The sequence below is a fragment of the Saccoglossus kowalevskii genome, chromosome 7 (assembly GCF_978046115.1).
Source record: "Saccoglossus kowalevskii chromosome 7, keSacKowa6.1, whole genome shotgun sequence".
Lineage (NCBI taxonomy): Eukaryota > Metazoa > Hemichordata > Enteropneusta > Harrimaniidae > Saccoglossus > Saccoglossus kowalevskii.
The window spans coordinates 478556-505000 of record NC_140647.1 but is presented as its reverse complement, the minus strand read 5'-3'; the positions used below and the strand labels follow the sequence as shown (position 1 = coordinate 505000).

The following is a 26445-nucleotide window of genomic DNA, read 5'->3' as shown; positions in this document are numbered from 1 at the left end:
TAGAATTCTGCCAACTCTCACAGTGAACACTTGTATGCGTATACAGTTGTTGTAATTCCATTAGAAATCCGCCAACTCTCACAGTGAACACTTGTATGCGTATACAGTTGTTGTAATTCCATTAAAATTCTGCCAACTCTCACAGTGAACACTTGTATGTGTATACAGTTGTTGTAATTCCATTAGAATTCCGCCAACTCTCACAGTGAACACTTGTATGCATATACAGTTGTTGTAATTCCATTAGAATCCCGCCAACTCTCACAGTGAACACTTGTATGCGTATACAGTTGTTTTAATTCCATTAGAATTCCGCCAACTCTCACAGTGAACACTTGTATGCATATACAGTTGTTGTAATTCCATTAGAATTCCCCCAACTCTCACAGTGAACACTTGTATGCGTATACAGTTGTTGTAATTCCATTGGAATTCCCCCAACTCTCACAGTGAACACTTGTATGCATATACAGTTGTTGTAATTTCATTAGAATTCCCCCAATCCTCACAGTGAACACTTGTATGCGTATACAGTTGTTGTAATTCCATTAGAATTCCCCAACTCTCACAGTGAACACTTGTATGCGTATACAGTTGTTGTAATTCCATTAGAATTTCGCCAACTCTCACAGTGAACACTTGTATGCGTATACAGTTGTTGTAATTCCATTAGAATTCCCCCAACTCTCACAGTGAACACTTGTATGCGTATACAGTTGTTGTAATTCCATTAGAATTCCGCCAACTCTCACAGTGAACACTTGTATGCGTATACAGTTGTTGTAATTCCATTAGAATCCCCCAACTCTCACAGTGAACACTTGTATGTGTATACAGTTGTTGTAATTCCATTAGAATTCCCCCAACTCTCACAGTGAACACTTGTATGCATATACAGTTGTTGTAATTCCATTAGAATTCCGCCAACTCTCACAGTGAACACTTGTATGCGTATACAGTTGTTGTTATTCCATTAGAATTCTGCCAACTCTCACAGTGAACACTTGTATGCGTATACAGTTGTTGTAATTCCATTAGAAATCCGCCAACTCTCACAGTGAACACTTGTATGCGTATACAGTTGTTGTAATTCCATTAGAATTCTCCCAACTCTCACAGTGAACACTTGTATGCGTATACAGTTGTTGTAATTCCATTAGAAATCCGCCAACTCTCACAGTGAACACTTGTATGCGTATATAGTTGTTGTAATTCCATTAGAATTCTCCCAACTCTCACAGTGAACACTTGTATGCGTATACAGTTGTTGTAATTCCATTAGAATTCCCCCAACTCTCACAGTGAACACTTGTATGTGTATACAGTTGTTGTAATTCCATTAGAATTCTGTCAACTCTCACAGTAAACACTTGTATGCGTATACAGTTGTTGTAATTCCATTAGAATTCTGTCAACTCTCACAGTAAACACTTGTATGCGTATACAGTTGTTGTAATTCCATTAGAATTCCCCCAACTCTCACAGTGAACACTTGTATGCGTATACAGTTGTTGTAATTCCATTAGAATTCTGTCAACTCTCACAGTAAACACTTGTATGCATATACAGTTGTTGTAATTCCATTAGAATTCCGCCAACTCTCACAGTGAACACTTGTATGCGTATACAGTTGTTGTTATTCCATTAGAATTCTGCCAACTCTCACAGTGAACACTTGTATGCGTATACAGTTGTTGTAATTCCATTAGAAATCCGCCAACTCTCACAGTGAACACTTGTATGCGTATACAGTTGTTGTAATTCCATTAGAATTCTCCCAACTCTCACAGTGAACACTTGTATGCGTATACAGTTGTTGTAATTCCATTAGAAATCCGCCAACTCTCACAGTGAACACTTGTATGCGTATATAGTTGTTGTAATTCCATTAGAATTCTCCCAACTCTCACAGTGAACACTTGTATGCGTATACAGTTGTTGTAATTCCATTAGAATTCCCCCAACTCTCACAGTGAACACTTGTATGTGTATACAGTTGTTGTAATTCCATTAGAATTCCCCCAACACTCACAGTGAACACTTGTATGCGTATACAGTTGTTGTAATTTCATTAGAATTCCGCCAACTCTCACAGTGAACACTTGTATGCATATACAGTTGTTGTAATTTCATTAGAATTCCACCAACTCTCACAGTGAACACTTGTATGTGTATACAGTTGTTGTAATTCCATTAGAATTCTGCCAACTCTCACAGTGAACACTTGTATGCATATACAGTTGTTGTAATTCCATTAGAATTCCCCCAACTCTCACAGTGAACACTTGTATGTGTATACAGTTGTTGTAATTCCATTAGAATTCTCCCAACTCTCACATTGAACACTTGTATGCATATACAGTTGTTGTTATTCCATTAGAATTCCGCCAACTCTCACAGTGAACACTTGTATGCGTATACAGTTGTTGTAATTCCATTAGAAATCCGCCAACTCTCACAGTGAACACTTGTATGCGTATACAGTTGTTGTAATTCCATTAGAATTCTCCCAACTCTCACAGTGAACACTTGTATGCGTATACAGTTGTTGTAATTCCATTAAAATTCTGCCAACTCTCACAGTGAACACTTGTATGCATATACAGTTGTTTTAATTCCATTAGAATTCCCCCAACTCTCACAGTGAACACTTGTATGCGTATACAGTTGTTGTAATTCCATTGGAATTCCCCCAACTCTCACAGTGAACACTTGTATGCATATACAGTTGTTGTAATTTCATTAGAATTCTCCCAACTCTCACAGTGAACACTTGTATGCATATACAGTTGTTGTTATTCCATTAGAATTCTGCCAACTCTCACAGTGAACAATTGTATGCGTATACAGTTGTTGTAATTCCATTAGAAATCTCCCAACTCTCACAGTGAACACTTGTATGCGTATACAGTTGTTGTTATTCCATTAGAATTCTGCCAACTCTCACAGTGAACACTTGTATGCGTATACAGTTGTTGTAATTCCATTAGAAATCCGCCAACTCTCACAGTGAACACTTGTATGCGTATACAGTTGTTGTAATTCCATTAGAATTCTCCCAACTCTCACAGTGAACACTTGTATGTGTATACAGTTGTTGTAATTCCATTAGAATTCCGCCAACTCTCACAGTGAACACTTGTATGTGTATACAGTTGTTGTAATTCCATTAGAATTCTGCCAACTCTCACAGTGAACACTTGTATGCGTATACAGTTGTTGTAATTCCATTAGAAATCCCCCAACTCTCACAGTGAACACTTGTATGTGTATACAGTTGTTGTAATTCCATTAGAATTCTGCCGACTCTCACAGTGAACACTTGTATGCATATACAGTTGTTGTAATTCCATTAGAATTCTGCCAACTCTCACAGTGAACACTTGTATGCATATACAGTTGTTGTAATTTCAATAGAATTCCGCCAACTCTCACAGTGAACACTTGTATGCGTATACAGTTGTTGTAATTTCATTAGAATTCCCCCAATCCTCACAGTGAACACTTGTATGCGTATACAGTTGTTGTAATTCCATTAGAATTCCCCAACTCTCACAGTGAACACTTGTATGCGTATACAGTTGTTGTAATTCCATTAGAATTTCGCCAACTCTCACAGTGAACACTTGTATGCGTATACAGTTGTTGTAATTCCATTAGAATTCCCCCAACTCTCACAGTGAACACTTGTATGCGTATACAGTTGTTGTAATTCCATTAGAATTCCGCCAACTCTCACAGTGAACACTTGTATGCGTATACAGTTGTTGTAATTCCATTAGAATCCCCCAACTCTCACAGTGAACACTTGTATGTGTATACAGTTGTTGTAATTCCATTAGAATTCCCCCAACTCTCACAGTGAACACTTGTATGCATATACAGTTGTTGTAATTCCATTAGAATTCCGCCAACTCTCACAGTGAACACTTGTATGCGTATACAGTTGTTGTTATTCCATTAGAATTCTGCCAACTCTCACAGTGAACACTTGTATGCATATACAGTTGTTGTAATTCCATTAGAAATCCGCCAACTCTCACAGTGAACACTTGTATGCGTATACAGTTGTTGTAATTCCATTAGAATTCTCCCAACTCTCACAGTGAACACTTGTATGCGTATACAGTTGTTGTAATTCCATTAGAAATCCGCCAACTCTCACAGTGAACACTTGTATGCGTATATAGTTGTTGTAATTCCATTAGAATTCTCCCAACTCTCACAGTGAACACTTGTATGCGTATACAGTTGTTGTAATTCCATTAGAATTCCCCCAACTCTCACAGTGAACACTTGTATGTGTATACAGTTGTTGTAATTCCATTAGAATTCTGTCAACTCTCACAGTAAACACTTGTATGCATATACAGTTGTTGTAATTCCATTAGAATTCTGTCAACTCTCACAGTGAACACTTGTATGCGTATACAGTTGTTGTTATTCCATTAGAATTCTCCCAACTCTCACAGTGAACACTTGTATGCGTATACAGTTGTTGTAATTCCATTAGAATTCCGCCAACTCTCACAGTGAACACTTGTATGCATATACAGTTGTTGTAATTTCATTAGAATTCTCCCAACTCTCACAGTGAACACTTGTATGCGTATACAGTTGTTGTAATTCCATTAGAATTCCCCCAACTCTCACAGTGAACACTTGTATGTGTATACAGTTGTTGTAATTCCATTAGAATTCTGTCAACTCTCACAGTAAACACTTGTATGCATATACAGTTGTTGTAATTCCATTAGAATTCTGTCAACTCTCACAGTGAACACTTGTATGCGTATACAGTTGTTGTTATTCCATTAGAATTCTCCCAACTCTCACAGTGAACACTTGTATGCGTATACAGTTGTTGTAATTCCATTAGAATTCCGCCAACTCTCACAGTGAACACTTGTATGCATATACAGTTGTTGTAATTTCATTAGAATTCTCCCAACTCTCACAGTGAACACTTGTATGCATATACAGTTGTTGTAATTCCATTAGAATTCCGCCAACTCTCACAGTGAACACTTGTATGCATATACAGTTGTTGTAATTTCATTAGAATTCCGCCAACTCTCACAGTGAACACTTGTATGTGTATACAGTTGTTGTAATTCCATTAGAATTCTCCCAACTCTCACATTGAACACTTGTATGCATATACAGTTGTTGTTATTCCATTAGAATTCCGCCAACTCTCACAGTGAACACTTGTATGCGTATACAGTTGTTGTAATTCCATTAGAAATCCGCCAACTCTCACAGTGAACACTTGTATGCGTATACAGTTGTTGTAATTCCATTAGAATTCTCCCAACTCTCACAGTGAACACTTGTATGCGTATACAGTTGTTGTAATTCCATTAAAATTCTGCCAACTCTCACAGTGAACACTTGTATGCATATACAGTTGTTTTAATTCCATTAGAATTCCGCCAACTCTCACAGTGAATACTTGTATGCATATACAGTTGTTGTAATTCCATTAGAATTCCCCCAACTCTCACAGTGAACACTTGTATGCGTATACAGTTGTTGTAATTCCATTGGAATTCCCCCAACTCTCACAGTGAACACTTGTATGCATATACAGTTGTTGTAATTTCATTAGAATTCTCCCAACTCTCACAGTGAACACTTGTATGCATATACAGTTGTTGTTATTCCATTAGAATTCTGCCAACTCTCACAGTGAACAATTGTATGCGTATACAGTTGTTGTAATTCCATTAGAAATCTCCCAACTCTCACAGTGAACACTTGTATGCGTATACAGTTGTTGTTATTCCATTAGAATTCTGCCAACTCTCACAGTGAACACTTGTATGCGTATACAGTTGTTGTAATTCCATTAGAAATCCGCCAACTCTCACAGTGAACACTTGTATGCGTATACAGTTGTTGTAATTCCATTAGAATTCTCCCAACTCTCACAGTGAACACTTGTATGTGTATACAGTTGTTGTAATTCCATTAGAATTCCGCCAACTCTCACAGTGAACACTTGTATGTGTATACAGTTGTTGTAATTCCATTAGAATTCTGCCAACTCTCACAGTGAACACTTGTATGCGTATACAGTTGTTGTAATTCCATTAGAAATCGCCCAACTCTCACAGTGAACACTTGTATGTGTATACAGTTGTTGTAATTCCATTAGAATTCTGCCGACTCTCACAGTGAACACTTGTATGCATATACAGTTGTTGTAATTCCATTAGAATTCCGCCAACTCTCACAGTGAACACTTGTATGCATATACAGTTGTTGTAATTTCAATAGAATTCCGCCAACTCTCACAGTGAACACTTGTATGCGTATACAGTTGTTGTAATTCCATTAGAATTCTGTCAACTCTCACAGTGAACACTTGTATGTGTATACAGTTGTTGTAATTCCATTAGAATTCCGCCAACTCTCACAGTGAACACTTGTATGCGTATACAGTTGTTGTAATTCCATTAGAAATCCGCCAACTCTTACAGTGAACACTTGTATGCGTATACAGTTGTTGTAATTCCATTAGAATTCTCCCAACTCTCACAGTGAACACTTGTATGCGTATACAGTTGTTGTAATTCCATTAGAATTCCGCCAACTCTCACAGTGAACACTTGTATGCGTATACAGTTGTTGTAATTCCATTAGAATTCCCCCAACTCTCACAGTGAACACTTGTATGTGTATACAGTTGTTGTAATTCCATTAGAATTCTGTCAACTCTCACAGTGAACACTTGTATGCATATACAGTTGTTGTAATTCCATTAGAATTCCGCCAACTCTCACAGTGAACACATGTATGCATATACAGTTGTTGTAATTTCATTAGAATTCTGCCAACTCTCACAGTGAACACTTGTATGCGTATACAGTTGTTGTAATTCCATTAGAATTCCGCCAACTCTCACAGTGAACACTTGTATGCGTATACAGTTGTTGTAATTCCATTAGAATTCTCCCAACTCTCACAGTGAACACTTGTATGCATATACAGTTGTTGTTATTCCATTAGAATTCCGCCAACTCTCACAGTGAACACTTGTATGCGTATACAGTTGTTGTAATTCCATTAGAAATCCGCCAACTCTCACAGTGAACACTTGTATGCGTATACAGTTGTTGTAATTCCATTAAAATTCTCCCAACTCTCACAGTGAACACTTGTATGCATATACAGTTGTTGTTATTCCATTAGAATTCCGCCAACTCTCACAGTGAACACTTGTATGCGTATACAGTTGTTGTAATTCCATTAGAAATCCGCCAACTCTCACAGTGAACACTTGTATGCGTATACAGTTGTTGTAATTCCATTAAAATTCTGCCAACTCTCACAGTGAACACTTGTATGCATATACAGTTGTTGTAATTCCATTAGAATTCCCCCAACTCTCACAGTGAACACTTGTATGCGTATACAGTTGTTGTAATTCCATTGGAATTCCCCCAACTCTCACAGTGAACACTTGTATGCATATACAGTTGTTGTAATTTCATTAGAATTCCCCCAATCCTCACAGTGAACACTTGTATGCGTATACAGTTGTTGTAATTCCATTAGAATTCCCCAACTCTCACAGTGAACACTTGTATGCGTATACAGTTGTTGTAATTCCATTAGAATTTCGCCAACTCTCACAGTGAACACTTGTATGCGTATACAGTTGTTGTAATTCCATTAGAATTCCCCCAACTCTCACAGTGAACACTTGTATGCGTATACAGTTGTTGTAATTCCATTAGAATTCCGCCAACTCTCACAGTGAACACTTGTATGCGTATACAGTTGTTGTAATTCCATTAGAATCCCCCAACTCTCACAGTGAACACTTGTATGTGTATACAGTTGTTGTAATTCCATTAGAATTCCCCCAACTCTCACAGTGAACACTTGTATGCGTATACAGTTGTTGTTATTCCATTAGAATTCTGCCAACTCTCACAGTGAACACTTGTATGCGTATACAGTTGTTGTAATTCCATTAGAAATCCGCCAACTCTCACAGTGAACACTTGTATGCGTATACAGTTGTTGTAATTCCATTAGAATTCTCCCAACTCTCACAGTGAACACTTGTATGCGTATACAGTTGTTGTAATTCCATTAGAAATCCGCCAACTCTCACAGTGAACACTTGTATGCGTATATAGTTGTTGTAATTCCATTAGAATTCTCCCAACTCTCACAGTGAACACTTGTATGCGTATACAGTTGTTGTAATTCCATTAGAAATCCGCCAACTCTCACAGTGAACACTTGTATGCGTATACAGTTGTTGTAATTCCATTAGAATTCTCCCAACTCTCACAGTGAACACTTGTATGCATATACAGTTGTTGTTATTCCATTAGAATTCTGCCAACTCTCACAGTGAACACTTGTATGCGTATACAGTTGTTGTTATTCCATTAGAATTCTGCCAACTCTCACAGTGAACACTTGTATGCGTATACAGTTGTTGTAATTCCATTAGAAATCCGCCAACTCTCACAGTGAACACTTGTATGCGTATACAGTTGTTGTAATTCCATTAGAATTCTCCCAACTCTCACAGTGAACACTTGTATGCGTATACAGTTGTTGTAATTCCATTAGAAATCCGCCAACTCTCACAGTGAACACTTGTATGCGTATACAGTTGTTGTAATTCCATTAGAATTCTCCCAACTCTCACAGTGAACACTTGTATGCGTATACAGTTGTTGTAATTCCATTAGAATTCTCCCAACTCTCACAGTGAACACTTGTATGCGTATACAGTTGTTGTAATTCCATTAGAATTCCGCCAACTCTCACAGTGAACACTTGTACGTGTATACAGTTGTTGTAATTCCATTAGAATTCTGCCAACTCTCACAGTGAACACTTGTATGCGTATACAGTTGTTGTAATTCCATTAGAATTCCCCCAACTCTCACAGTGAACACTTGTATGTGTATACAGTTGTTGTAATTCCATTAGAATTCCGCCAACTCTCACAGTGAACACTTGTATGCATATACAGTTGTTGTAATTTCATTAGAATTCCGCCAACTCTCACAGTGAACACTTGTATGTGTATACAGTTGTTGTAATTCCATTAGAATTCTGCCAACTCTCACAGTGAACACTTGTATGCGTATACAGTTGTTGTAATTCCATTAGAATTCCCCCAACTCTCACAGTGAACACTTGTATGTGTATACAGTTGTTGTAATTCCATTAAAATTCTGCCAACTCTCACAGTGAACACTTGTATGCATATACAGTTGTTTTAATTCCATTAGAATTCCGCCAACTCTCACAGTGAATACTTGTATGCATATACAGTTGTTGTAATTCCATTAGAATTCCCCCAACTCTCACAGTGAACACTTGTATGCGTATACAGTTGTTGTAATTCCATTGGAATTCCCCCAACTCTCAGTGAACACTTGTATGCGTATACAGTTGTTGTAATTTCATTAGAATTCCGCCAACTCTCACAGTGAACACTTGTATGCATATACAGTTGTTGTAATTCCATTAAAATTCTGCCAACTCTCACAGTGAACACTTGTATGCGTATACAGTTGTTTTAATTCCATTAGAATTCTGCCGACTCTCACAGTGAACACTTGTATGCATATACAGTTGTTGTAATTCCATTAGAATTCTCCCAACTCTCACAGTGAACACTTGTATGCGTATACAGTTGTTGTAATTCCATTAGAATTCCGCCAACTCTCACAGTGAACACTTGTATGCATATACAGTTGTTGTAATTTCATTAGAATTCTCCCAACTCTCACAGTGAACACTTGTATGCATATACAGTTGTTGTTATTCCATTAGAATTCTGCCAACTCTCACAGTGAACAATTGTATGCGTATACAGTTGTTGTAATTCCATTAGAAATCTCCCAACTCTCACAGTGAACACTTGTATGCGTATACAGTTGTTGTTATTCCATTAGAATTCTGCCAACTCTCACAGTGAACACTTGTATGCGTATACAGTTGTTGTAATTCCATTAGAAATCCGCCAACTCTCACAGTGAACACTTGTATGCGTATACAGTTGTTGTAATTCCATTAGAATTCTCCCAACTCTCACAGTGAACACTTGTATGTGTATACAGTTGTTGTAATTCCATTAGAATTCCGCCAACTCTCACAGTGAACACTTGTATGTGTATACAGTTGTTGTAATTCCATTAGAATTCTGCCAACTCTCACAGTGAACACTTGTATGCGTATACAGTTGTTGTAATTCCATTAGAAATCCCCCAACTCTCACAGTGAACACTTGTATGTGTATACAGTTGTTGTAATTCCATTAGAATTCCCCCAACTCTCACAGTGAACACTTGTATGCGTATACAGTTGTTGTAATTCCATTAGAATTCTCCCAACTCTCACAGTGAACACTTGTATGCATATACAGTTGTTGTAATTTCAATAGAATTCCGCCAACTCTCACAGTGAACACTTGTATGCGTATACAGTTGTTGTAATTCCATTAGAATTCTGTCAACTCTCACAGTGAACACTTGTATGTGTATACAGTTGTTGTAATTCCATTAGAATTCCGCCAACTCTCACAGTGAACACTTGTATGCGTATACAGTTGTTGTAATTCCATTAGAAATCCGCCAACTCTTACAGTGAACACTTGTATGCGTATACAGTTGTTGTAATTCCATTAGAATTCTCCCAACTCTCACAGTGAACACTTGTATGCGTATACAGTTGTTGTAATTCCATTAGAATTCCGCCAACTCTCACAGTGAACACTTGTATGCGTATACAGTTGTTGTAATTCCATTAGAATTCCCCCAACTCTCACAGTGAACACTTGTATGTGTATACAGTTGTTGTAATTCCATTAGAATTCTGTCAACTCTCACAGTGAACACTTGTATGCGTATACAGTTGTTGTAATTCCATTAGAATTCCCCCAACTCTCACAGTGAACACTTGTATGTGTATACAGTTGTTGTAATTCCATTAGAATTCTCCCAACTCTCACAGTGAACACTTGTATGCGTATACAGTTGTTGTAATTCCATTAGAATTCCGCCAACTCTCACAGTGAACACTTGTATGCGTATACAGTTGTTGTAATTCCATTAGAATTCTCCCAACTCTCACAGTGAACACTTGTATGCATATACAGTTGTTGTTATTCCATTAGAATTCCGCCAACTCTCACAGTGAACACTTGTATGCGTATACAGTTGTTGTAATTCCATTAGAAATCCGCCAACTCTCACAGTGAACACTTGTATGCGTATACAGTTGTTGTAATTCCATTAAAATTCTGCCAACTCTCACAGTGAACACTTGTATGCGTATACAGTTGTTTTAATTCCATTAGAATTCCGCCAACTCTCACAGTGAACACTTGTATGCATATACAGTTGTTGTAATTCCATTAGAATTCCCCCAACTCTCACAGTGAACACTTGTATGCGTATACAGTTGTTGTAATTCCATTAGAAATCCCCCAATCCTCACAGTGAACACTTGTATGCGTATACAGTTGTTGTAATTCCATTAGAATTCCCCAACTCTCACAGTGAACACTTGTATGCGTATACAGTTGTTGTAATTCCATTAGAATTTCGCCAACTCTCACAGTGAACACTTGTATGCGTATACAGTTGTTGTAATTCCATTAGAATTCCCCCAACTCTCACAGTGAACACTTGTATGCGTATACAGTTGTTGTAATTCCATTAGAATTCCGCCAACTCTCACAGTGAACACTTGTATGCGTATACAGTTGTTGTAATTCCATTAGAATCCCCCAACTCTCACAGTGAACACTTGTATGTGTATACAGTTGTTGTAATTCCATTAGAATTCCCCCAACTCTCACAGTGAACACTTGTATGCATATACAGTTGTTGTAATTCCATTAGAATTCCGCCAACTCTCACAGTGAACACTTGTATGCGTATACAGTTGTTGTTATTCCATTAGAATTCTGCCAACTCTCACAGTGAACACTTGTATGCGTATACAGTTGTTGTAATTCCATTAGAAATCCGCCAACTCTCACAGTGAACACTTGTATGCGTATACAGTTGTTGTAATTCCATTAGAATTCTCCCAACTCTCACAGTGAACACTTGTATGCGTATACAGTTGTTGTAATTCCATTAGAAATCCGCCAACTCTCACAGTGAACACTTGTATGCGTATATAGTTGTTGTAATTCCATTAGAATTCTCCCAACTCTCACAGTGAACACTTGTATGCGTATACAGTTGTTGTAATTCCATTAGAAATCCGCCAACTCTCACAGTGAACACTTGTATGCGTATACAGTTGTTGTAATTCCATTAGAATTCTCCCAACTCTCACAGTGAACACTTGTATGCATATACAGTTGTTGTTATTCCATTAGAATTCTGCCAACTCTCACAGTGAACACTTGTATGCGTATACAGTTGTTGTTATTCCATTAGAATTCTGCCAACTCTCACAGTGAACACTTGTATGCGTATACAGTTGTTGTAATTCCATTAGAAATCCGCCAACTCTCACAGTGAACACTTGTATGCGTATACAGTTGTTGTAATTCCATTAGAATTCTCCCAACTCTCACAGTGAACACTTGTATGCGTATACAGTTGTTGTAATTCCATTAGAAATCCGCCAACTCTCACAGTGAACACTTGTATGCGTATACAGTTGTTGTAATTCCATTAGAATTCTCCCAACTCTCACAGTGAACACTTGTATGCGTATACAGTTGTTGTAATTCCATTAGAATTCTCCCAACTCTCACAGTGAACACTTGTATGCGTATACAGTTGTTGTAATTCCATTAGAATTCCGCCAACTCTCACAGTGAACACTTGTACGTGTATACAGTTGTTGTAATTCCATTAGAATTCTGCCAACTCTCACAGTGAACACTTGTATGCGTATACAGTTGTTGTAATTCCATTAGAATTCCCCCAACTCTCACAGTGAACACTTGTATGTGTATACAGTTGTTGTAATTCCATTAGAATTCCCCCAACTCTCACAGTGAACACTTGTATGCATATACAGTTGTTGTAATTTCATTAGAATTCCGCCAACTCTCACAGTGAACACTTGTATGTGTATACAGTTGTTGTAATTCCATTAGAATTCTGCCAACTCTCACAGTGAACACTTATATGCGTATACAGTTGTTGTAATTCCATTAGAATTCCCCCAACTCTCACAGTGAACACTTGTATGTGTATACAGTTGTTGTAATTCCATTAGAATTCTACCAACTCTCACAGTGAACACTTGTATGCGTATACAGTTGTTGTAATTCCATTAGAATTCCCCCAACTCTCACAGTGAACACTTGTATGCGTATACAGTTGTTGTAATTCCATTAGAATTCTCCCAACTCTCACATTGAACACTTGTATGCATATACAGTTGTTGTTATTCCATTAGAATTCCGCCAACTCTCACAGTGAACACTTGTATGCGTATACAGTTGTTGTAATTCCATTAGAAATCCGCCAACTCTCACAGTGAACACTTGTATGCGTATACAGTTGTTGTAATTCCATTAGAATTCTCCCAACTCTCACAGTGAACACTTGTATGCGTATACAGTTGCTGTAATTCCATTAAAATTCTGCCAACTCTCACAGTGAACACTTGTATGCGTATACAGTTGTTGTAATTCCATTGGAATTCCCCCAACTCTAACAGTGAATACTTGTATGCGTATACAGTTGTAATTCCATTAGAATTCCGCCAACTCTCACAGTGAACACTTGTATGCGTATACAGTTGTTGTAATTCCATTAGAATTCCCCAACTCTCACAGTGAACACTTGTATGCGTATACAGTTGTTGTAATTCCATTAGAATTCTGCCAACTCTCACAGTGAACACTTGTATGTGTATACAGTTGTTGTAATTCCATTAGAATTCCCCCAACTCTCACAGTGAACACTTGTATGCGTATACAGTTGTTGTAATTCCATTAGAAATCCGCCAACTCTCACAGTGAACACTTGTATGTGTATACAGTTGTTGTAATTCCATTAGAATTCTCCCAACTCTCACAGTGAACACTTGTATGCGTATACAGTTGTTGTAATTCCATTAGAAATCCGCCAACTCTTACAGTGAACACTTGTATGCGTATAGAGTTGTTGTAATTCCATTAGAATTCTCCCAACTCTCACAGTGAACACTTGTATGCGTATACAGTTGTTGTTATTCCATTAGAATTCTGCCAACTCTCACAGTGAACACTTGTATGCGTATACAGTTGTTGTAATTCCATTAGAATTCTCCCAACTCTCACAGTGAACACTTGTATGCGTATACAGTTGTTGTTATTCCATTAGAATTCTGCCAACTCTCACAGTGAACACTTGTATGCGTATACAGTTGTTGTAATTCCATTAGAAATCCGCCAACTCTCACAGTGAACACTTGTATGCGTATACAGTTGTTGTAATTCCATTAGAATTCTCCCAACTCTCACAGTGAACACTTGTATGCGTATACAGTTGTTGTAATTCCATTAGAATTCCGCCAACTCTCACAGTGAACACTTGTATGCATATACAGTTGTTGTAATTCCATTAGAATTCCGCCAACTCTCACAGTGAACACTTGTATGCATATACAGTTGTTGTAATTTCATTAGAATTCCGCCAACTCTCACAGTGAACACTTGTATGCGTATACAGTTGTTGTAATTCCATTAGAATTCTCCCAACTCTCACAGTGAACACTTGTATGCATATACAGTTGTTGTTATTCCATTAGAATTCTGCCAACTCTCACAGTGAACACTTGTATGCGTATACAGTTGTTGTAATTCCATTAGAATTCCGCCAACTCTCACAGTGAACACTTGTATGCGTATACAGTTGTTGTAATTCCATTAGAATTCCGCCAACTCTCACAGTGAACACTTGTATGCGTATACAGTTGTTGTAATTCCATTAGAAATCCGCCAACTCTCACAGTGAACACTTGTATGCGTATACAGTTGTTGTAATTCCATTAGAATTCTCCCAACTCTCACAGTGAACACTTGTATGCGTATACAGTTGTTGTAATTCCATTACAATTCTGCCAACTCTCACAGTGAAAACTTGTATGCGTATACAGTTGTTTTAATTCCATTAGAATTCCGCCAACTCTCACAGTGAACACTTGTATGCATTTACAGTTGTTGTAATTCCATTAGAATTCCCCCAATTCTCACAGTGAACACTTGTATGCGTATACAGTTGTTGTAATTCCATTAGAATTCTGCCAACTCTCACAGTGAACACTTGTATGCGTATACAGTTGTTGTAATTCCATTAGAATTCTGTCAACTCTCACAGTGAACACTTGTATGCATATACAGTTGTTGTAATTCCATTAGAATTCCGCCAACTCTCACAGTGAACACTTGTATGCGTATACAGTTGTTGTTATTCCATTAGAATTCTGTCAACTCTCACAGTGAACACTTGTATGTGTATACAGTTGTTGTAATTCCATTAGAATTCTGTCAACTCTCACAGTGAACACTTGTATGCATATACAGTTGTTGTTATTCCATTAGAATTCCGCCAACTCTCACAGTGAACACTTGTATGCGTATACAGTTGTTGTTATTCCATTAGAATTCTGTCAACTCTCACAGTGAACACTTGTATGTGTATACAGTTGTTGTAATTCCATTAGAATTCTGTCAACTCTCACAGTGAACACTTGTATGCATATACAGTTGTTGTTATTCCATTAGAATTCCGCCAACTCTCACAGTGAACACTTGTATGCGTATACAGTTGTTGTAATTCCATTAGAAATCCGCCAACTCTCACAGTGAACACTTGTATGCGTATACAGTTGTTGTAATTCCATTAGAATTCTCCCAACTCTCACAGTGAACACTTGTATGCGTATACAGTTGTTGTAATTCCATTACAATTCTGCCAACTCTCACAGTGAAAACTTGTATGCGTATACAGTTGTTGTAATTCCATTACAATTCTGCCAACTCTCACAGTGAAAACTTGTATGCGTATACAGTTGTTTTAATTCCATTAGAATTCCGCCAACTCTCACAGTGAACACTTGTATGCATTTACAGTTGTTGTAATTCCATTAGAATTCCCCCAATTCTCACAGTGAACACTTGTATGCGTATACAGTTGTTGTAATTCCATTGGAATTCCCCCAACTCTCACAGTGAACACTTGTATGCATATACAGTTGTTGTAATTTCATTAGAATTCCCCCAACTCTCACAGTGAACACTTGTATGCGTATACAGTTGTTGTAATTCCATTAGAATTCCGCCAACTCTCACAGTGAACACTTGTATGCGTATACAGTTGTTGTAATTCCATTAGAATCCCCCAACTCTCACAGTGAACACTTGTATGTGTATACAGTTGTTGTAATTCCATTAGAATTCCCCCAACTCTCACAGTGAACACTTGTATGTGTATACAGTTGTTGTAATTCCATTAGAATTCCCCCAACTCTCACAGTGAACACTTGTATGTGTATACAGTTGTTGTAATTCCATTAGAATTCCCCCAACTCTCACAGTGAACACTTGTATGCATATACAGTTGTTGTAATTCCATTAGAATCCCCCAACTCTCACAGTGAACACTTGTATGCGTATACAGTTGTTGTAATTCCATTAGAATTCCCCCAACTCTCACAGTGAACACTTGTATGCGTATACAGTTGTTGTAATTCCATTAGAATTCCCCCAACTCTCACAGTGAACACTTGTATGCATATACAGTTGTTGTAATTTCATTAGAATTCCCCCAACTCTCACAGTGAACACTTGTATGTGTATACAGTTGTTGTAATTCCATTAGAATTCCCCCAACTCTCACAGTGAACACTTGTATGTGTATACAGTTGTTGTAATTCCATTAGAATTCCCCCAACTCTCACAGTGAACACTTGTATGTGTATACAGTTGTTGTAATTCCATTAGAATTCCCCCAACTCTCACAGTGAACACTTGTATGTGTATACAGTTGTTGTAATTCCATTAGAATTCCCCAAACTCTCACAGTGAACACTTGTATGTGTATACAGTTGTTGTAATTCCATTAGAATTCCCCCAACTCTCACAGTGAACACTTGTATGCGTATACAGTTGTTGTAATTCCATTAGAATTCTCCCAACTCTCACAGTGAACACTTGTATGCGTATACAGTTGTTGTTATTCCATTAGAATTCTGCCAACTCTCACAGTGAACACTTGTATGCGTATACAGTTGTTGTAATTCCATTAGAAATCCGCCAACTCTCACAGTGAACACTTGTATGCGTATACAGTTGTTGTAATTCCATTAGAATTCTCCCAACTCTCACAGTGAACACTTGTATGCGTATACAGTTGTTGTAATTCCATTAGAATTCCGCCAACTCTCACAGTGAACACTTGTATGCATATACAGTTGTTGTAATTCCATTAGAATTCCGCCAACTCTCACAGTGAACACTTGTATGCATATACAGTTGTTGTAATTTCATTAGAATTCCGCCAACTCTCACAGTGAACACTTGTATGCGTATACAGTTGTTGTAATTCCATTAGAATTCTCCCAACTCTCACAGTGAACACTTGTATGCATATACAGTTGTTGTTATTCCATTAGAATTCTGCCAACTCTCACAGTGAACACTTGTATGCGTATACAGTTGTTGTAATTCCATTAGAATTCCGCCAACTCTCACAGTGAACACTTGTATGCGTATACAGTTGTTGTAATTCCATTAGAATTCCGCCAACTCTCACAGTGAACACTTGTATGCGTATACAGTTGTTGTAATTCCATTAGAAATCCGCCAACTCTCACAGTGAACACTTGTATGCGTATACAGTTGTTGTAATTCCATTAGAATTCTCCCAACTCTCACAGTGAACACTTGTATGCGTATACAGTTGTTGTAATTCCATTACAATTCTGCCAACTCTCACAGTGAAAACTTGTATGCGTATACAGTTGTTTTAATTCCATTAGAATTCCGCCAACTCTCACAGTGAACACTTGTATGCATTTACAGTTGTTGTAATTCCATTAGAATTCCCCCAATTCTCACAGTGAACACTTGTATGCGTATACAGTTGTTGTAATTCCATTAGAATTCTGCCAACTCTCACAGTGAACACTTGTATGCGTATACAGTTGTTGTAATTCCATTAGAATTCTGTCAACTCTCACAGTGAACACTTGTATGCATATACAGTTGTTGTAATTCCATTAGAATTCCGCCAACTCTCACAGTGAACACTTGTATGCGTATACAGTTGTTGTTATTCCATTAGAATTCTGTCAACTCTCACAGTGAACACTTGTATGTGTATACAGTTGTTGTAATTCCATTAGAATTCTCCCAACTCTCACAGTGAACACTTGTATGCGTATACAGTTGTTGTAATTCCATTAGAAATCCGCCAACTCTTACAGTGAACACTTGTATGCGTATAGAGTTGTTGTAATTCCATTAGAATTCTCCCAACTCTCACAGTGAACACTTGTATGCGTATACAGTTGTTGTTATTCCATTAGAATTCTGCCAACTCTCACAGTGAACACTTGTATGCGTATACAGTTGTTGTAATTCCATTAGAATTCTCCCAACTCTCACAGTGAACACTTGTATGCGTATACAGTTGTTGTTATTCCATTAGAATTCTGCCAACTCTCACAGTGAACACTTGTATGCGTATACAGTTGTTGTAATTCCATTAGAAATCCGCCAACTCTCACAGTGAACACTTGTATGCGTATACAGTTGTTGTAATTCCATTAGAATTCTCCCAACTCTCACAGTGAACACTTGTATGCGTATACAGTTGTTGTAATTCCATTAGAATTCCGCCAACTCTCACAGTGAACACTTGTATGCATATACAGTTGTTGTAATTCCATTAGAATTCCGCCAACTCTCACAGTGAACACTTGTATGCATATACAGTTGTTGTAATTTCATTAGAATTCCGCCAACTCTCACAGTGAACACTTGTATGCGTATACAGTTGTTGTAATTCCATTAGAATTCTCCCAACTCTCACAGTGAACACTTGTATGCATATACAGTTGTTGTTATTCCATTAGAATTCTGCCAACTCTCACAGTGAACACTTGTATGCGAATACAGTTGATGTAATTCCATTAGAATTCCGCCAACTCTCACAGTGAACACTTGTATGCGTATACAGTTGTTGTAATTCCATTAGAATTCCGCCAACTCTCACAGTGAACACTTGTATGCGTATACAGTTGTTGTAATTCCATTAGAAATCCGCCAACTCTCACAGTGAACACTTGTATGCGTATACAGTTGTTGTAATTCCATTAGAATTCTCCCAACTCTCACAGTGAACACTTGTATGCGTATACAGTTGTTGTAATTCCATTACAATTCTGCCAACTCTCACAGTGAAAACTTGTATGCGTATACAGTTGTTTTAATTCCATTAGAATTCCGCCAACTCTCACAGTGAACACTTGTATGCATTTACAGTTGTTGTAATTCCATTAGAATTCCCCCAATTCTCACAGTGAACACTTGTATGCGTATACAGTTGTTGTAATTCCATTAGAATTCTGCCAACTCTCACAGTGAACACTTGTATGCGTATACAGTTGTTGTAATTCCATTAGAATTCTGTCAACTCTCACAGTGAACACTTGTATGCATATACAGTTGTTGTAATTCCATTAGAATTCCGCCAACTCTCACAGTGAACACTTGTATGCGTATACAGTTGTTGTTATTCCATTAGAATTCTGTCAACTCTCACAGTGAACACTTGTATGTGTATACAGTTGTTGTAATTCCATTAGAATTCTGTCAACTCTCACAGTGAACACTTGTATGCATATACAGTTGTTGTTATTCCATTAGAATTCCGCCAACTCTCACAGTGAACACTTGTATGCGTATACAGTTGTTGTTATTCCATTAGAATTCTGTCAACTCTCACAGTGAACACTTGTATGTGTATACAGTTGTTGTAATTCCATTAGAATTCTGTCAACTCTCACAGTGAACACTTGTATGCATATACAGTTGTTGTTATTCCATTAGAATTCCGCCAACTCTCACAGTGAACACTTGTATGCGTATACAGTTGTTGTAATTCCATTAGAAATCCGCCAACTCTCACAGTGAACACTTGTATGCGTATACAGTTGTTGTAATTCCATTAGAATTCTCCCAACTCTCACAGTGAACACTTGTATGCGTATACAGTTGTTGTAATTCCATTACAATTCTGCCAACTCTCACAGTGAAAACTTGTATGCGTATACAGTTGTTGTAATTCCATTACAATTCTGCCAACTCTCACAGTGAAAACTTGTATGCGTATACAGTTGTTTTAATTCCATTAGAATTCCGCCAACTCTCACAGTGAACACTTGTATGCATTTACAGTTGTTGTAATTCCATTAGAATTCCCCCAATTCTCACAGTGAACACTTGTATGCGTATACAGTTGTTGTAATTCCATTGGAATTCCCCCAACTCTCACAGTGAACACTTGTATGCATATACAGTTGTTGTAATTTCATTAGAATTCCCCCAACTCTCACAGTGAACACTTGTATGCGTATACAGTTGTTGTAATTCCATTAGAATTCCGCCAACTCTCACAGTGAACACTTGTATGCGTATACAGTTGTTGTAATTCCATTAGAATCCCCCAACTCTCACAGTGAACACTTGTATGTGTATACAGTTGTTGTAATTCCATTAGAATTCCCCCAACTCTCACAGTGAACACTTGTATGTGTATACAGTTGTTGTAATTCCATTAGAATTCCCCCAACTCTCACAGTGAACACTTGTATGTGTATACAGTTGTTGTAATTCCATTAGAATTCCCCCAACTCTCACAGTGAACACTTGTATGCATATACAGTTGTTGTAATTCCATTAGAATCCCCCAACTCTCACAGTGAACACTTGTATGCGTATACAGTTGTTGTAATTCCATTAGAATTCCCCCAACTCTCACAGTGAACACTTGTATGCGTATACAGTTGTTGTAATTCCATTAGAATTCCCCCAACTCTCACAGTGAACACTTGTATGCATATACAGTTGTTGTAATTTCATTAGAATTCCCCCAACTCTCACAGTGAACACTTGTATGTGTATACAGTTGTTGTAATTCCATTAGAATTCCCCCAACTCTCACAGTGAACACTTGTATGTGTATACAGTTGTTGTAATTCCATTAGAATTCCCCCAACTCTCACAGTGAACACTTGTATGTGTATACAGTTGTTGTAATTCCATTAGAATTCTCCCAACTCTCACAGTGAACACTTGTATGTGTATACAGTTGTTGTAATTCCATTAGAATTCCCCCAACTCTCACAGTGAACACTTGTATGTGTATACAGTTGTTGTAATTCCATTAGAATTCCCCCAACTCTCACAGTGAACACTTGTATGTGTATACAGTTGTTGTAATTCCATTAGAATTCCCCCAATTCTCACAGTGAACACTTGTATGTGTATACAGTTGTTGTTATTTCATTAGAATTCCCCCAACTCTCACAGTGAACACTTGTATGTGTATACAGTTGTTGTAATTCCATTAGAATTCCCCCAACTCTCACAGTGAACACTTGTATGTGTATACAGTTGTTGTAATTCCATTAGAATTCCCCCAACTCTCACAGTGAACACTTGTATGCATATACAGTTGTTGTAATTCCATTAGAATTCCCCCAACTCTCACAGTGAACACTTGTATGCGTATACAGTTGTTGTAATTCCATTAGAATTCCCCCAACTCTCACAGTGAACACTTGTATGCGTATACAGTTGTTGTAATTCCATTAGAATTCTCCCAACTCTCACAGTGAACACTTGTATGCGTATAAAGTTGTTGTAATTCCATTAGAATTCCCCCAACTCTCACAGTGAACACTTGTATGCGTATACAGTTGTTGTAATTCCATTAGAAGTCCCCCAACTCTCACAGCAATGCATACTCTTGCATATTGTAATTGTAAACAAACAAATTCAGCATTTCTGCTTGCAGGGTTATTTCAGAGTCTGAAATTTTTCCAATTTGTGTACCAGACACCATGGCTTTATTCCAGACTCATCATCACTCCAATAGCAGATAGATAAGGATAGCAGGATCCATATAACAAATCAGTGAATATATAACATACACATCATATGCATTGTTTAGACACAATTCTATACTATAGACGGTGACTCATGCATAAGCTAATTTACAGAAAATTTGTTTACAAAGTTTAATTATTATGACGAAAACAGAGAAAAACATGTGCCTGCACAAATTGATCAGAAACTTTGTTTTTTGAGCCTGACACATTTATATTCCCATAAGCATAATACATATAAGCATTCATTATACACAATCCAGATAAACATGCATATTTATGAGTATTTTTACATTACTTAAAATTGACATTCATGAGGTAAATCAAGGTTCTTGCATGCAGTTTATGTCAACCAAGTGAAAATAAAATCTAGCTAAAAATATTAATTTACAGTATATTAACAAGGGGTTTTATATAAGCACAACTTCTCACCGTTTCAGTCTTTTGTATGTTACATTATTAGCCAGTTTAGTTATTTTATACAGTCCATCATCATCTTCCAATTCCATCTCCTCAAATGCTATGGTGATGGTGGACTCTTTCACTCTGTATACAATCCCAGATCCTAGCACATCGGACATATTGTCATTGCTGGAATACGAAATACCAACAATATCACCTGCAAAGTAAACAACAAAGATTTCATTAGAGAATTGACAGATTACTATACAGCAGCAATACTCAACCAAATTAGAACATCACATAATTATCATTCCTAATAATGAAAAATGGTAATTTTTCATAACACCCCAAGATGCTAAAAACTCAAAAAAAATAAATCTATATTAATGCCTGTAAAGCTACTGCCAAGAAGTCTCTCAATTCAATACACCATGTAAATATCGTTACTTCATAGTTTTGATATTACAAATATAAAGAAATTTAAATATTTTAATCATGTATTATTATTACAATCTGATTAACATCCAATGTGAGTATAGCCTCCATTTTTAATGCCTGACTGAGATATAACAAAACTTAATAACAGCATTGAAAACCAACAAAATAGTCATACCTAAACAAAAATCAGAATAAAAAATATGGTAATTAAATAAAAAAAGGTACCTATATCAGATTTAGATTTTAACGTTTTTATTTTTCATTATTTCTGGAAATGAACCCTAATTTTGGAACCAGCAGACAAAATTTGAGTCAATTTTCTGTTTGTACTTAAAACAATTTGGCTTTTTTGCCCCAATCTTCTAAAGAAGAGTGCATATAAACAGGAATAATTTTTGAATTTGTGATGGAAGAACAGAACTAAAATTGACATTGTTAATACTCCAGTTTTAAGCGTAATACAATTCTACTCAACAAAAAGATTGGTTTTCTGTTCTCATGTTACAGTTTATGCAACTCAGGAATGAAAAATGCTTTACCCATTCATTTTTCCCAACATTATTTCAGTGCAACATTCAAATTATTTATAAAAACTATTTTCTATAAATTCTTTATTAATTTAGACCAAATAGACAACATTTTTCAGTGTCTCCAGGTCTTGATCAGATTTATTTTGGCAAAAGTTGACTGGCATTCACAGGTCAAAGGTTAAAATCAATATTCAGGTGACTTTCATCTCTATAAAAAAAACTTCAATTGAAAATTACACCTGCTTCTCAGTTTACATTTTATAGTGCCTCTAAAAATTTGAACAACTGTAAATAAATTATTAAGTTCATGAAGTGATCAAGTTGTTGAGGTACATGTACCGTATATTGCTGTAGTTCCCATAGGATGAGTCATTTCCTCATACTGAGTTAAGTTTATTTATTTTTAGTTACTCATCTTGCAAGAAAACTTGCAATAGACATATTATTTTCACTTTCACAATTTCTTCTATACCCTGGAACCATATTATAAACCAAAAATTACATACAAAGCATACAGATTTAAAAGACGATGGTTGTTGAGTGAAAACAGTTCCCATCACAACCTATACTACATAAATACAAGTCATTGAAAATGACACAGTCCCCGTTAAGTTCTCTTTGTGCTCGTCATATTAAAGCGGAGGGGTTGTCGCGAGCGTGTCCTTGAAACTTGAGTTCCAAGTGGCGTATACAACAGATTGTTTATTTACATCAAAACACGTGTTTCGTGTCATAGTAATATGGCCAAAATAAAAACAGCCGTTATTCAGCCATCTTTGATCTGATTATGAAACACACTGATATGTATGTTGTATGTGCCAAATACAAATGAAAATGGTACATAAATTGTGGAAATATAGTAGTAAGGCCAAAAAGTCAGATGGCTGTCAATCGGCCATCCTTGACCAGATTTTGAAACAAATTGTCATGGATATGCATCCTAACATGTATAAAGTACATGTATGTGCCAAATTTGAATGAAAACTGACAGAGCACGTCCAAGATACCGCATAAAAAAACAAAAACAAGATGCCTGCCAGTCGACCATCTTTGATCCATCATGGACATGTATCCTAACATGTATAATCTATGTACCAAGTTTGAATGACAACTGACAAAGCATGTCCAAAATACAACATTTTCAAAAAACAAGATGGCGGCCAGTCGGCCATTTTGAATCGAATCGCTAAACCACTGCATGTGCATATGTCCCACATAAGGTACTAGGCACATGCAAAGAATGAACGGAATCGGTCCACAGGATTCTGAAATATGACGTTGGATAGACTGACGCAGGGACAGACGGACACACGGACACACGGACGGACGGTCGGACGGACAGACTCAGGAACTCATGGACGGTCGGGGACATGTATTCTAACATGTATGATCTATGTAGTAAATTTGAATGAAAACTGACAAAGCATGTCCAAAATACGACATTTTCAAAAAACAAGATGGCTGCCAGTCAGCCATCTTTGATCCAATTGTGAAATAAATCATCATGGACATGTATCCTAACATGTATAATCTGTGTACCAAGTTTGAATGAAAACTGACAAAGCATGTCCAAAATACAACATTTTCAAAAAACAAGATGGCTGCCAGTCGGCCATTTTGAATCGAATCGCTAAACCACTGCATGTGCACATGTCCCACATAAAGTACTAGGCACATGCAAAGAATGAACAGAATCGGTCCAAGGGACTCTGAGATATGACTCCGGACGGACGCACGGACGGACGGAGACCGAATTATAAGTCCCCGTTTTCGGACTTCGTCCGAACGGGGACTAAAAATACATTGTTAGTTTACACCAAATTCAAACTGCCCTTTAAACATTACCAGTACAAGTAATACTGATCTGGAACTTGTCGTTTAATATTATTATTATTCAAATACAAAGCACTATTTCATATCTACATTTAATAAATAAGGAAGGATTATGCAATATTTAATAAAAGGGCTTGCATGTTTAAAGTTCATAGCAAGAAAGTTCCACTAATCTTCACCACCTTGCCCTATCCTGGGCTTCATACATCAATCTTTACATTGTGTATTATGGTGATACCACAAAGTATGCACTCACTCAGACAGTATTATTCTTCATAGACTGGTCTTGCGACAGAAGAGCCCGAGCTTGCTATGGTGTGTAAGCCGTACGACCGAGGGCAGCAAAAGCCATATCCAGTCCATAAAGGTTTTATCATATACATTATAGGTATAATTACAATTTTACGATGGCGTGACCTCAAACACCTGTTTTAAATTATAATGACGTGTTTTGTTTTGAATGATGAAAGCCGGGCATGCTGGGCCAGGTGTGAGAAATTGTTGCCCTGATGTGAGGGCGCACTTCCCATAGCATTACAAGGCCAGTGAATACAAGGTATATAATATAATAATAATGAATTTATTGCATCCTTAGAAATAATTTCCATTGGTTGAACAGCAATAAAATGTTAGTAATAAAGTACAATACATATAAAACTAAAGTAAAATGTCAGTTATTGTTATTTCTGATTTCAAATATTTTGTATAAGTATTCACCAACTTGTCTTATTAGTACGTCTTCTTTTGAACTCGTAATATATTTAAATATCTGGTTATCACTTTTCAATTCTTCTGGAATACTGATATTATTAAATAGCTTTTGTCTTTCTGTTTGATACCTAAGACATTCCATGAAGAAATGTTCTTCATTTTCAATTTTGATCAGGGAACATTGCTTACAGATTCTGTCTTCTAAAGGTATTTTGGGTTGGGTATGTCTACCCTTCTCAATTTCTAATACATGACTGCTTATTCTGAAACGAGTCAATAAGATTTTATGTTTCAGATTACATAAGAGCAAATATGGTTCAAAAGTGTACGAGTCTTTAAACTTTATATACGTTCTCAGTTTTCTATTATCATTTGTTACACTCAACTTCCAGAACTCTACATACCTTTGTTGGAT

General features: G+C 37.0%; 1 protein-coding gene across 1 annotated transcript in view; it reads right to left on the bottom strand.

The window, feature by feature from the left end:
• Positions 1-26445, bottom strand: part of LOC102807847 (DNA-binding protein SMUBP-2-like) — a 158540-nt gene that overhangs the window by 76914 nt on the left and 55181 nt on the right. The window contains exon 4 of the mRNA XM_085500959.1: positions 22549-22735. Within this exon, the coding sequence (XP_085357085.1) occupies positions 22549-22735 (187 nt within the window). The remainder of the gene's footprint in view (positions 1-22548; positions 22736-26445) is intronic.